The sequence below is a fragment of the Belonocnema kinseyi genome, chromosome 9, assembly GCF_010883055.1.
Source record: "Belonocnema kinseyi isolate 2016_QV_RU_SX_M_011 chromosome 9, B_treatae_v1, whole genome shotgun sequence".
Lineage (NCBI taxonomy): Eukaryota > Metazoa > Arthropoda > Insecta > Hymenoptera > Cynipidae > Belonocnema > Belonocnema kinseyi.
The window spans coordinates 69,525,366-69,540,340 of NC_046665.1; the positions used below are offsets into that span (position 1 = coordinate 69,525,366).

Here is a 14,975-nt window from a genome sequence, read left to right on the forward strand (position 1 = left end):
GGGCGCATACTTTGAATAAAATATTTGTTATCATTCTCTTGAAATAAATGTGTTTTTTTCTTGAAAAAATACCGGTTTCATATGTATACACCTGGTAAGCATCATTAAGGGATTAAAAATTATACCAAGTACTGGAAGGAAACTTCTGATCAGACTAATCAAGTTGATACTTAAAAATTTTGAGGACATACCATTTTTATATAAATGGTGTATTCCACTAAAGTTTGAAATCCATTAGAAATTCCAGGAACTATGTATTTCCCAGTACTTGCTTTTGAAGAAATATAGTTATTACGTTATTAGAGACGATTAAATTAATGCTTTTCAGTCGCTCGCATTTCAATTAGAAAGTTAGATCACTAAATGTTGAATCCACGCCGCGCATCTTCGCATTTTGAAAGTCTTCTTTTGTATATCTAATGCAAAACTGCTGTCTCTCGAAATACCCAGACCTTAAGGCCTGGATAAGTTGAATTTTAGTTCAGGATTTAGCTTAAAACAAATGTATTTATTACTGAAAAGGGGCGATATAAATAAATAAATAAATTGTTAAGTGAATCGCTTAAAATACATTTTTGAAGGAAAGTGTTCAAAATTTAACATTGTCAACTAAAAACAGAAATTGGAAAATTGTATTTTTTTTTTGTAAAAAATTGTAATTGTAAGGTAAAAGTGTCCTAATTTGAGAAACAACCTGTAGTTTCCTCTAGAATTATTTTCGTGACTATCTACAATGTTTACCGATTAAACAAAGAAAAAGAACAATTGGAGCCGGGAAAGCTAAATGGCGCTAAGTCCACTTTTTGACCAAATTGAGTTTACTTCCAAAATCATACTTTCTCGCCTTTTTATACCTATTACAGTGAAAAAAGTAAGGTTTGGAAATTCTTTACCTTGCAATTTAGTATCTAAATGTGTTCAAATACTTTTAAATTTCCAAGAATTTAAACGAAATGATCAATGAATTATAATAAAGTATTTAATTTGGTCAATAATTCGATATTCATTACAAGGTTTTGACAAGTGTTTAAAAATTGAAGTTAGGTAAGGAAAAGTGGTAATTGAACTCTGCGATTCTTAAATTAAAGAGAAAGAGCAGTGCTATATGATACAACTAAAGAAAAATCCCAAAAAATGTTGTGTCTTCTGCACATAACCTCAAAAGTTGCCAAAAATGCCATTTTTTGGGTACATAACCTCAAATATCTTAAAATCCTGACGTGATGGGCCGATTCTGACTCCGGATTCGGATTCTACGTAAAAAATTACTTCTAAAATGACCCTCCACTTTCCAATAACAAAACCATGTTGGCCTTTGTTAATTAAATACACAAAGATGACATATCGTTCCAATTGCAATAATATTAATTAGGAGGCTTTATATTTGTCTAATTATATAATAATAATAATGAAAAGAAAGAAAGAAGGCATCCAGAGGTGACTGTTGTCGCCCAGAGATGACTGTTGCCACCTCCAACGCTCGCGGCCGCTTGTAACTATATATCTACAACATCAGTGCAGGAGGTTTCAAGCATCGCATTGGATTGACTCATCCTAATCTCATCAGTCACTTGATTTAGTCCGTGGTTATGATGTATAACCGGGTTCGCCCGAGTTAAAGTTTTGGATAATAAAATAACGAAAAATGTTTTCCAATTATTGGACTGCATAACTATCTTAAGTTTGAGGGAAAATATAATAATCTCTAATGGAAATGCGTTCCTACCATAAAATAAGATTGATATGAAATTTTGTAAAGTTTGTTAATATATCTTATTCTATTTTGTGTGATGGTCCAAATTCGACCAAAAAGTTATTGTTTCTAGTAGATTTTTAAAAATAATTTTCTACTCTTTTTTATACAGCTGTATATTTTTACAAAAAAATTAAAATTCTCACAAGTGTACCTTACTGTAATGTATTGCATTTTATTGTTAAAATACATTTGCAATAGGGTTTATAATTTCAAATGGAAACCTTCGAATTTAAAATGTTAGAGATTTTAATTGTTTATATAATTTCAGGATTGCTCCCGAAAATGAGAAAATAGCAACAGAACTGGGTCTTCTCTATCTGCAACTAGGAGATAATACACGAGCTATTGAACAGTTTGAAACAGCCTTATCGAATTCACCCAACTATTCGAAAGCACTCTTATCATTAGGTTTTATAAATCAGGTAGCGTTCATATACTTCTGTAATAAAATAATAAAGTACAAAATAATAGTTCAATAATAGTTAAAAATAGTAGACAAATACAAAAGAGGTAATTTGAAATTACATTTATTTTCTAGAATTAGGACACTTTCACAAAATTTTAAAAGTAATTATAAATTCTTCTACAATATTTTAATTGTCAGATTATTATATTTTGATGTAATTTATTCTATTTGATATTTTAATGCTACAAATACTTTTCCATTAGGGAGAAAAACTTATTTAAACAAAACTTTATGATATGATTATTTAAAATTTTTTAGATTAAAATATTGAAGTCTACAATTTGGATTACTTTACAAATGATTAAATTGAGTAATAATAAAAACTGTAATACTAATTACAATTTCAAATATCTACAAACTTAATAACAATCATTCTGTTTTTCGCAACAATTTCAAATTCGAGTTGTATATCACGATACTTATTTTTTAACTAACAGCAGACTCAACAGTAGATATGGGGAGCATTAGTCAGACATTATAAAAAATTTAAATTTGATAGATTTTACTAATTTGTTACAGATGGGAGAAGACTACGATACAGCATTATCTAAATATAAAATAGCTTCTCATTCAACTCCAGAATCTTGGTCCTTGTGGAATAATATTGGCATGTGCTTTTATGGAAAACAGAAGTTCGTTGCAGTGAGTAATAAAATTTTATTTTGCTGTCATAAAATTCAATATTTTGCAAAAGTCTTTTTCACTTTCCACATGAAAATTCTATAAGTAGTAACTTAGTACTGGCAACACTTCTGATGATAACTATGTTCTGTACTAGCCTTCTTCTGGCCAGAAACTGGCGGGTACTAAAATACCAGTGTTATCAGTTGTTAGCCAAGTAGTATGCCAACAGAGAAAATAGATATCATTGTGGGTTTTTCCAATCCTGGGAGAGTAACGTAATTGGTCTAGCGGTGTGCATAGTGTCAGTAGTAAATTTCCACTTTGTATGAGCAAATAAATGAGGGTTGTGGTACAGAACTAGGTAATCGAAATTTTGATAGAAAACTGATGTATTGCATAACAAAATTCTTAAAAAATCAAATATTTAAATCTAAAATATAATTTTTCATTTAATAATTAAAAAAAAATTATTAAAGTTTTTAGTTACAGTTTTAACGTATTATTAATTTTTCTGAACGACTCATGAAAAAAAAAATTTTTTCTCGGATTTTTAGCATAAAAAAGTCTGTCATATTGTGATGTTGCGATTTTTAACTTTCATTTTCTCGAAACAGAATCATTTCTTGAATCCAACCGTTTTTATTACAATTGAACATGTACATATCTCGGGAGCTAGTCGATTTTGAAAACCCATGAAATTTTAATCTTCAAATTTTCTCTCGCTTTTCTAGCAATCGGCTAACTCTTTTATTTCACACTTTATTTACTCGTATTCAGAAACTTAATATCTCGGAAGCATGATTTTATCTTATTTTCGAACTGTAAATAAAATTTTTTTGATCGCAATCCGTAGTCAAGCTTGGTCTAATTTTATGTTAGTGTCACTATGATTGTCAACTTCCACACCTATTTACTCTAAGATTTTATATTTAAATTTAATTTCGGTTTTAAAGAATGGTATATCATCGGTCTAAAAAATTACTGATTTTCACCCTTCAAATATGATTTCGCTTTTTTTTTATTTTAGGGAGCGTCCATTTATTTCAGGCTTTCTAGAGGCAATTCTTATATTAGTTCTCTCTTTCTAATTAAGAAAAGAAAATGTGCTAATTAACACCTTTTCGACGGATAAAATTACTTATTATAATACTAAACATATTATATCTTTATTTATATATTATTTTCTTTTGTTTATAATGTAATATTTCATAGTACATATACCCTATAAGACTATAAGTGAAGAGTCAAACAGTCAAACTATTCCTTTATTCGCTTTAAATCTTCAAAATCCTTTTAAAATCCCTTACCATCTGTTAGAATTAATGGGAATCCCTTAAAATTGCTAAAAAAAAGTAAAAATCCATAAAATTCTGTGAAATATTTGGAAATCTTGCGGAATCCGTGGGAATCCTTGCGAATCTCTTAAAATCCCTTAAAATCCCTTACAATATACTTAAATCCCCTTAAATCATTTAAAACCCATTAAAATTCCTTGAAAACATAAAAAATTCTTTGTAATAATCTAAAATCCTGTGATATTCCATTAAATCTTTGTTGAAATCATACAAAATCTTCTAAAATACGTGGGTATACTTTTGACTCTTTTGAATTCTTCAAATTCCGTGAAATCTTTAACTTCATTAAATGTTCGAAATCCCATTTACAATGATCTGATATATTCTTCAAAATTCGTGAAAATACAGCGATAGAATATGAAATCATTTTAAATTCTTTGAAATGCCATTGTTAATAATAATTTTTGTCGTTGTTTGTTTTTCTCATTAAAGACCTTTTTGGATTATACTAATAGTGTTGTTCTCCAATGTTTATACTGCCTGTGCTTTTGCCTCAAGTTTTGACTTTGGACTTTTCTGTTTCCGTTTGATTGGGGAGGCAGGTGGCAACGTATCTTGCCCTCATGAGGGGCTCCTTCCCTCTTTTCTGAACCCAGTTCGATCTTGACCTTTGTGAGGATCACATCAATTTGGCGAATGCGCTTTGGTTTTCACAAGTTTCATTTTTCCTACTAAACGGTAGCTTTAATCGGTGTAATTTGTGTTCTCTCTCTTGAGTTTATTTAATAATTTTGAGAAGTGACTTTCCCGACTTGATCTTCTTCTGGTGTTGCGGGAAGTGACGAGTCGGAAGATTTATACCTCCGGTTGCGTCGGGATCGATTGTTCTAGAAGAGAAATCGTGGTCGTCACTCCCGGAGCCTACATCTGGGCGAATTTCACAACCAAACTAAAACCTTTTTTTGAATATGGCCAGGATCACCAATGGTGATAATTCAGTCACAGCTGTCATTGATTATGCTTCGGATCTCTTTCTTTCGGTTGATAAACTGAACCTTGGGTCTGGGGGTGCTGATTCCTCGCTCCCCCACGCCGGCGTTAAAGATTTCATCAACATTATTTTTGGTCCTTCAAGCCGGATCCTGAGTGCGCAAGGCTGCACATACATATATAATCACGAGCCGAACTAAATCGCTTGAAATTGTGTCTTAACGCCTGTGCTGGGCCTGTGCTTTGATGCTTGTTTTTTATCTGATAGCCTGTGCTAGGATTCTATTTTGATAACAGAACTTCCATTTATTATGTCTAATTTATTACTATGATAATATCCTCTTACATAAATTCTCTAAGGTGTGTGTGAGCATGAATTTCATATCCGTAAAATTCTGTCTAGACTGACCGACGATGGAGAAGCATACGTCTGGCTTGACACATCCAGATGTCATGTGAGAGCGCCCACGGGCCATGACTATGACGATGGAGAAGCATGTGCCTGGCTTGACACAGTCAGGTGCCATGTGATAGCGTCTACAGGCCATGACTGTGACGATGGAGAAGAATGCGCCTGGCTTGACACTGCCGGATGCCACGTGAGATCCCCAACCAAGGCCAGGACCATGACTTTGACTAGCATGTATATGGCCGGACGCGGCCAGATGCTATGTGTAGCATGTACCTGACCGGACGCGATCAGGTGCTATGTGAGTACGCCGTGAAGAGCATGACTATGACATTATACAGCTGAGACTGAAAGGATATTCGTGCAAGTGGCAGTCCATACTGATTGACTTCAACTTCTTACAAGATATCCTAAAAATTAAAATTTATGAAATTGATCAGGATTGATGTTTTCACCGCCTGAACCTTTTGATACTTGATACTCTAGGCTCTCTCCGAATTATAGAAACTTGCGGTATCCAAGGTGTTGAACATTCCCAGTTCTTCTTTTTCTTGACTTACCAATCCGTTTCGACTTCCTTTTTTAAATTACAAAATGGGGATTGTGAGATTATGTTTTCTTATTAAACTTGTTACAGATCAGCAATCTGCTGAACATTTGTTACCACTATAGCTATAGAACTTCTGAAGAGTCAACTATCAATAACTTCGATTGCTAATATTAAAAGAAATGAGTTTGCGGCTGAGCGAGATAAAATTACCTTTGGATTTCTACGTAGTCAGACACAGCTACTGAATGGCTATTTTCAAAAGTTTCAATTGAATCACCTCGAACTAGTAGGTAAGGATAACCTCGCCACAGAACCATATTTCACTGATAACTAGTTGGATACTAGCGAAGCTATTTACATTGAGGTGTAAAGCCACCTATACGGTGAACAAGCTCGTGTCAACCGTGTCGGAAATTTCTCGGCTCTTACAGTAGATCATCTAGCAACGGTCTCTCGGTGTTATGCTCAGACTCACTTGCCCAGGATCAATCTTTCAACATTCTCAGGGTGACGAGAAGATTGGGAATCCTTTTGTGATCTCTTTCGTTCCATGGTGCACGATGATGCTTTACTCACGACAGCGAAAAAGCTGTACTGCTTATAAGGAGTGGTTCAGGGTACAACTAAGAGTGCTTTAGATACGATTCCGATTACAGAGGCGAATTATCTGACAGTCAGAACCTTCTCTTAAATCGCTACGACAATAAGAGATTATTACTACACGATCATCTTCAGGCTTTAACTTCCATCAACGCCTTGAAAGAAGAAAGTGCAGAGGGTGTGCAAACATTGTTAGACACATTCACACGGTGGAGAGAATCATTAAGCCTCTCATTAATTGTCCAATAGATAATTTAGGTCCCTTATTCGCATTCATATCTGTTAAAAGAATGGATTCTTTTCTCATAGAGATTAGAGAGAATCAGTTGGAGGAAGCAGATAAAACTTCCATCTATTCCGAGATTAAGGCGTTTCTCCAACAGCGGATTCGAGCACTCAAGTCACCGAAATGTTACGCAAGCCGAGCCGCGACAGTCGTGCTGCCGCTCCCAATTGGAACAACCATACGAGCTATCAAAAACAGTCAAAGTTACTAACTACTTTAGTGATTCGTAGTTGTGCAGTCTGTACAGATGACCACTACACTCGCTCTTGTCCTCAATGGACAGAACTCGAATCGATCTAGCGGCGCAAACTGCGTTTCGGCTTCATTTCTGTTTCAACTGTTTGTCCTTAGGACACCTTAGGAAAGATTGTGCTTTGAAGTTCAATTGACAGAGATGCCAGGAACGCCTTCACACTTCTCTTCACGATTCCCCAAACCGTAAATGAGCAAGGACTAGCGACTTGGTCAATTCAACGACTAAGAAATCCCATATGAGCCCTGGATCTATCTCGTCGGCAAATGAAAATCCGTCCACCTTTTTCCGAAAAGTTTTGCTTGCTACGGCATAAGTTTTTGTAAAAACCGCGGACGGACGTCAAACTAAAATCCGAGAACTTCTCGATCCCGGTTCTGAAACCAGCTTCATATCACGTATCTTTTTTCGACGACTTTGTCTTCCACAACAGACATTTAATGTTCCTAACAATATGGTTAGAAATAAGCCCATCGAGATTGCTCGTAGACAAGTCACTCTCCGCCTTGAGCCTTCGAATGTAGCAATATCCGTCAAAGTGAACGCTCTAGTTCTACAAGACCTTGGCGTGATTACTGCATCGCATATGATTGTCCAAAAGAAATTAGGCTCACACTTAAGGGCTCTTTTTGGCGGATCCAGAATTCTCTGTTCCAAGACCTATCGACGTGCTCTTGGGCGCTGACATTTACAGCTCGCTTCTTCTCGATGGAATTCGTCACGGATCACGCCATGATCCCGTTACTCTCCGAACTGGTTTAGTATGGAATGTGATTTGACCAATTGGATTTTCTAAGCAATACAAGACGGTCAAAGGGAAGTCGCTCGTTCACACTCCTTCATCGATTCAGCGGGAAGTTTTGAGAGTCGGTGGACAACTAGCGAACTCTCCTCTATCTTATAATCAACGACACCCGGTCATCTTGTTTAGTGAAAGTCCTCTCGCGAAACCTATTGTTGATTGGGCCCACCGTACAGCCCTACATGGTGAGTTGCAATTAACTTACTCGTATGCTGTTCGCCAAGCATGGATTATTCGAGGTTGCGTTCTTGTCAACTCATATATTCGTGATTGTGTCGAGTGCATCCTCATCAGACTTCAAAAATCAGAGCAGTTGATGGGAATCTTCTTGCTGAAAAAGTTACAGTCATTCTTCCCTACAGGAAAACAGAAGTAGATTATGCAGGACCCTTCACAATAAAGCAGACTGTCGGGCGCGGCTACCGCACCAGCAAAGGGTACATCATCCTATTAATCTGTTTAATTTCAAAAGCCGTGCATCTTGATGTTGTCGGCGATCTCACCACGCAATCTTTTCTCGCCACTCTATGAAGCTTGGCTGATCGTCGAGGTGCCCTTTGTAAAATCTGGAGTGATAATGCTACCAAATTTCATGGTGCTGATGCAGAGATCCGTTCTATGCCTCGAAAAACAGAAATGAATTAGAATTTGGCGCAAGATTCTTTGGCGAACCGAGGCACAAAATGAAAGTTCACTCCACCGTCCGCTCCTCACCTTGCCGGCTTATGGCATGCATGAATTCTCGGCCTTTACTACCACTCACTGGCAATCCGGACGATCTCAACATGTTAACTCCAGGCCAGGCTCTCATCGGTAGGACTTTATAACAGATTCCGGAACGATCAAATGCGGATACAGATTTGAAAAACGTTACTCATTGGCACCGTGTCCAAGCAATGCGTGATAGTTTTTGAAAACACTGGTCTCAGGAGTACCTGTATACGCTTTAACAGCGAAATAATTGGGCTGTCCCGAAGTGTAATTTTTAAATTAGAGACGTTGTGCTGATTGTAGATTCCTTGCTGCTTATACGTGGGACATTGCCTTTGGGACGAATAACTGATGGTTTTTTTGGACAGGACGGCCTTGTGCGTTCTGCTTCCGTAAAAAATGCCTTTGGGAATTACCATCGCCTTATCATTACATTGTGTTGCCTAACATTCGTGCATTGATGATACTCATTGAATTGTATGTATCACGGTGGGCGGCACTAGATCTTTTACTGTCGTCCGTGACAATGACAATTTTTTTCGTGTACTTCATGGCGGGCGGCTCTTGGTCGTTTGATTTTCCAAGTATGAAATTTATTTCGTTCAGCAAACGAGGCGGGCGATATGTTAATAATAATTTTTCTCGTTTGTTTTCCTCATTAAAGACGTGTATGGATTCGACTAATAGTGTTGTTCTCTAATGTTTATACTACCTGTGCATTTGCCTCAAGTTTTGACTTTGGACTTTTCTGTTTCCGCTTGAGTGTGGAGGCAGGTGGCAACATATCTCGCCCTCATGAGGGGCTCCTTCCCTCTTTCCTGAACCCAGTTCGATCTTGACCTTTGTGAGGATCATATCAGTTTAGCGAGTGCGCTTTGGTTTTCACAAGTGGGTGATTTTTCCTATTAAACGGTAACTTTAATCAGCTTAATTTGTGTTCTCTTTCTTGAGTTTAGTTAATAATTTTGTGAAGTGACTTTCCCGACTCGATCGTCTTTTGGTGTTGCGGGAAGTGACGAGTCGGAAGACTTATACCTCCGGTTGCATCGGGATCGATTGTTCTAGAAGAGAAATCGTGGTCGTCACTCCCGGAGCATGTAAGTGAAAACCAATGGTGATAATTCAGGCACAGCTGTTATTTATTATGCTTCGGATCTCTTTCTTTCGGTCGATAAACTGAATCTTGGGTCTGGGTGTGCTGATTCCTCGCTCCTTTGTAATCTTCGATGTTCCCCCGCTCTCGAGTCTGATCTTGATGCGTGGTCCTTCATGCGAATTGTTTCCCTCGCTACGTACGTTACCGCGCGCACGTCAGTGCTTACAAACAGTGAAAGTTCGACTTTCAGAATACATATTGTGGAATTAATTATCTCACATTTGGTTCCGAAAAATTGTGAGCACATCGTTCTCTTGCGGAATAAACTGAAAAATTCGTTAGTATCAATGAATTATTGATAAACATTTGATTAAACTTGCCATACTTAAGGTTATCTCATGTGAAAAGAAAATTATCATGAGACATAAATATTATATGATTTCGAAATTGTTTTATAAGCCTCATTAACAAAGCATATAATGAATTTTTGCACTTTAAAATTGCTCTAAAAGACCTAAACCATTGACAGCAACGTAAATAGCGAGCGGAACAATTCTCGGATGCCGAGACGTCGCGGTCGTGGTGGGGGAAGAGATCGACCGAGAGATAGGGGAAGTGGCAGGTTAAATAGCGGCAAGGTATGTAGCGTCGACTGTATTTCAAAATCTTAGGATATCTCTCGATATCTTTGAAATACCTTTATAATTCATTTAAATCTTAAAATCCGTAAGGCTATTTCCGAATATTTTGAAATCCCTTTCAATCAATGGGGCCGGAACGAAATTTGGGGCGGGGCAAACTCTTTCTATCGTATATGATAGGCATAGGTACATTCATATTTGAGGGGGGGGGCAAAAGGAATTGGTTCCCCCTACCAAAATTTAGAGGGGGGGGTCTACCCTCCATGTTCCGGGGCCACTGATTACAAGGCATTAAAATCCAAACCTATTTTTTGAAAATCCTTCAAAATTCGTCCAACGCCTCAAAATTATTTATATTATTTGGAATTATTTTGAAATTCCGTTATATATTTTGAAATATTATATTATCCGTTAAAATCCTTTGGAATCTTTTCAAATATTTGAAATTGTACTATACTAGAGCCTGGATTGAATTAATTTTTTGGGCATGGTTTGCATTGGTCTTGATATTATTTCCGGGGCATTCAAATATCAACAGACAGGGTCGCGTGAATCCCTTCTGTTGGATTTGACGCTTGACGTAACCTAATGCAACTAACGCCCTGAGAGCGCGGCCCTCCCTGCTTTTTAAATTCGAGGTAATTGATTCCAGGTTACAGTGTACGTAATTTTCTCAAATCTCTTGAATTGCTTTCAAGGCAGTGGAAATCTTCCAAATCTTTCCAATGTTTTGAAATCTCTTGAGACATTGTTTACAGTAAAAATATAATTTATATATATATATAATTTTTATTTGGGTTAATAGTGTCGTTACTCTTACGTCGAAGGCTCTCGAAATACGGCCCTGATTTCAAGTGATTGTCTGTCTTAACGTAAATGACTTTGCCTCCTTCCCTCTAATGACTAATCCCTTGCCACTTTCCTAATACCATTTTAATTACATTCCAGAGAGTCATTATAGGGTTTTACTGTAAATAGTATGTCCTTTTCACCAACATCCTTTGGTCTTCGCTTAGGTACTCATCAGTTCCTCTTCACTTCTCTTATTAACATACTGATGGACAAAGTTCTTAGACAAACTCAAGAAAATTATTTGACAAAGCTGTGCATTAGGATGGTTAAAAAAATACTTGTTTTAGATGTTTCAGCAGCCATATTGCGACACTCTGTTTCCCTGGTTGAGAAAATACTTACTTAATTTTTTCAGATTTCAAATTCGTTTAGAGTTTTCCAGAAAAAAATTTAAATTCTTATTTGGCGTCTAATTAAAAAAAATTATTTGGTGCTGATAAAAGTCATAAAAAGTGTGATTTTTTAAGAAAAGGCAAATATAAGAGCATAATCGTACCCCTAAACATTTTAAATAAGGATTGCTAAAATTCTGGGATCTTTTTCATACAATTGGGAAAAATCGAGTGAAAAATATATAACGGAAATGAAATAAAAAATATAAAACCTGAACACCAGAGAAAATATTTTTAATAAATTACAATGTGATAAAATAGCCATACATGAAAATACCAGGAAAAAGCAATGATTTATGTTACATACAATTATTTTTTGTGTTTTCTTATAATCAGAAAAAAACATACGGTTGAACAATTAACGCTTTTATCTTAAAAAAATTTTATATACTAATGTTTCGACGATGATCCTGAAATGAAAATTAACTAAGTTTTTTTTACTATCCTTACAAATATTTGACAAATAAATTATATTAATTGCTACTTTATAATTTAAACATTCACTAATTATGCATACTAACCAATGTTGGTAACCGCAATATCAATAAATGACTCACTCTGAGAGGTACATATGCTTGGTTTAAACTAGGGGCGACCAATATTGCACAGTTCAACTGGATGTTTGTTGCGAATAAAAAAAATATTTCATATAACATAAATAATTCATTCTTGCTCTTTTATATATATATGTATATACTGTGATCAAATTGAAAGGTGAATTTTATTATTACTTTTAAAATCCTTACTTATTGTTCCAAATCTATTTCGTCTCCTTCGAAGTAATCCCCTTCCACCGCGATGCACTTATGCCAACGAATTTTCCAATCATCAAAACACTTGGCAAAGTCCTCCTTCGGAATAACCTTCAGAGCTTTCAGCGATTCGATTTTTATCTTCTCAATCGAGTCAAAACGGTGTCCCCGGAGCGGTCTCTTGAGTTTGCTGAACATTCTTGGAAGACAGAGACTGATCCCTAAATGCTTTCTGCAGCATCCTCAACGTTTCCGCAGCCGAAAATTCATTCCGCAAACAGAATTTAATGCAACTTCTTTGTTCAATAAATAAAGACATTGTAAAAATCGCAGGATTAAATTTTAATACCTTACAAAAAAGCGTAACTCAAACACTAATGAATATTTTGATGTGAAATTTGGCACAGATGTCACTAACAGTACTACCAACTTATGGAAAAAAATGTTCAGTTTCGAAAATCCCGGAAAGTTTAAATTTAAAATTCACCTTTCAATTTGATCACAGTTAAGGGTGGACACGCTGGGGTTTACATACATGGCGAACTTGATTGCTACCCGAATTGCGCAACAGCAGGGAGGAAGCCATTGTACAGGGGCATTTTCATATTTCGCGCGTTTAAAGTTGTATTCGGATCGGCCAGTCGGTGAATTTCGTGCATCTTCGGATCAAGTTTATCATAGTTTCCATGGAGAATAGACTCAAGGAGACCAAAGAGTAATTTAACGAAAAATGAGCATATTTTTTCGCGAAGTACACACGCCTGAACTTTTCGTGCGTGGCGCTAGCATGAACATTTGTACAAATCACGTGGTACAAATATAGCCGCCCACGAGACAATCGTAACAATGCAATAATATAACCTCGAATCAATAAGTATCAAATATTATTTATAAAATTATTAGGCCATGTAATAAATAATGATTGAACTTAAGAAAGATAAGTAAGGATAACATGTACAGGAAAATAATTTCGGTGATTGAACTCGTTATTTTATGATAAATTATTTTCATAGATCTTTTAGTATTATACTTACCATTTCGATATTGCCCTTTCATTTTACAAATTATATATTTAATGAACAGAGTATATTTTATAGAGTATTTAATTGCACATGAATTGAGGTTATACATATTTTCATACTAGCGCCACGCACTGGAAGTTCAGACGCGTGTACTTCGCGAAAAGACCTGCTCATTTTTTGTGAAGTCAATGTACAGTACTTTTGTCTCCTTGTGTCTGTTCATGATAGTTTCCATGGTTGCGTTTGAAACTTCAAATGGATACTAGCGTCAAAAAAATATAGGTTATGTTATGTAATAATTACAAATAATAAAAGTGTTTCATTAATAATAAAGTGATACTTGTGGACTGAGAAGTAAACATTAATTTCCTTATGTGTCAATAACATTATGGAATGGCTGCTAAGTGGCAAATACTATAAATTGGTAAGAATATTGTGCGCTTTTAGTGGACGTAGAGTGAATTGTATTTAACGCTTATTTGCGGCATAAAAAAGGTATTTTATGAATAGACAGGATATGTTTTGAAAAAAGTGAATAAAATATTACATGCGAAAATTTTTAATTGACATTACCTACAATTACTTATAGCGATTTGGGTAAAAAGGTGCATACGAACCTGCATTTATTTCTGCTACACTGCTGCACTGAAATCTTTTTGATACACCTACATCTGAATTTCCAGATGTGTATTTCAACTATGATCGATCTGTGAAAAAAAACAATGGAAATCAGCTATTAATTTCAGAAATAATACGTTACTTGTTAAAATTATTAATAAGTAATTTTTGTTTAATTATTATTAAGCAATTATTGTTAAAATTATTACTGACGACACTGTCAGTAATAAATATACAACACCTCAAAACATTTCTTTGGTAAAGAATAATCAATCGAAAGTATAATAAACATGTCGGGCCGATCTGTAATTATTTCGAGGTTATGTTGGGATTCACCTTTTTACCCAAATCGTTGTAAGTATTGTAGGTAATATAAATTAAAAAATTTCCCATGTAATATTTTGTTCACTTTATTCAAACATATCCTGTCTATTCAAAACATACTTTTTTATGACGCAAATAAGCATTAAACACAATTCACTCTTCGCCCAATAAAAGCGCACAATATTATTTCCAATTTATAGTATTTGTCACTTAGCAGCCATTCCATAATGTTATTTGCACAGAAGAAAATTGATGTTTACTTCTCAGTCCACAAGGTTCACTTCATTAGTAATGAAACACTTTTATTATTTGTAATTACTACATAACATAACCTATATTTTTTTGACACTTGTATCCATTTGAAGTTTCGAACGCAACCATGGAAACTATGATATATAATGCAACTTTAAAGGCGCGAAATATGAAACTGCCCCTGTACAATGGCTTCCTCCCTGTATAATGGCTAGTTACTTGCTGTTGTGCAATTCGGGTAGCAATCAAGTTCGCCATGTATGTAAGCCCCAGCATGTGCACCC

The 14,975-nt window shown here is 35.5% G+C and overlaps 1 protein-coding gene across 1 annotated transcript in view; it reads left to right on the forward strand.

Moving 5' to 3' along the window:
- LOC117180099 (Bardet-Biedl syndrome 4 protein homolog) overlaps positions 1-14,975 on the forward strand; it is a 33,586-nt gene that overhangs the window by 10,886 nt on the left and 7,725 nt on the right. Inside the window, exons 6-7 of the mRNA XM_033372419.1 lie at positions 2,025-2,178; positions 2,742-2,864. Of these exons, the coding sequence (XP_033228310.1) occupies positions 2,025-2,178; positions 2,742-2,864 (277 nt within the window). The remainder of the gene's footprint in view (positions 1-2,024; positions 2,179-2,741; positions 2,865-14,975) is intronic.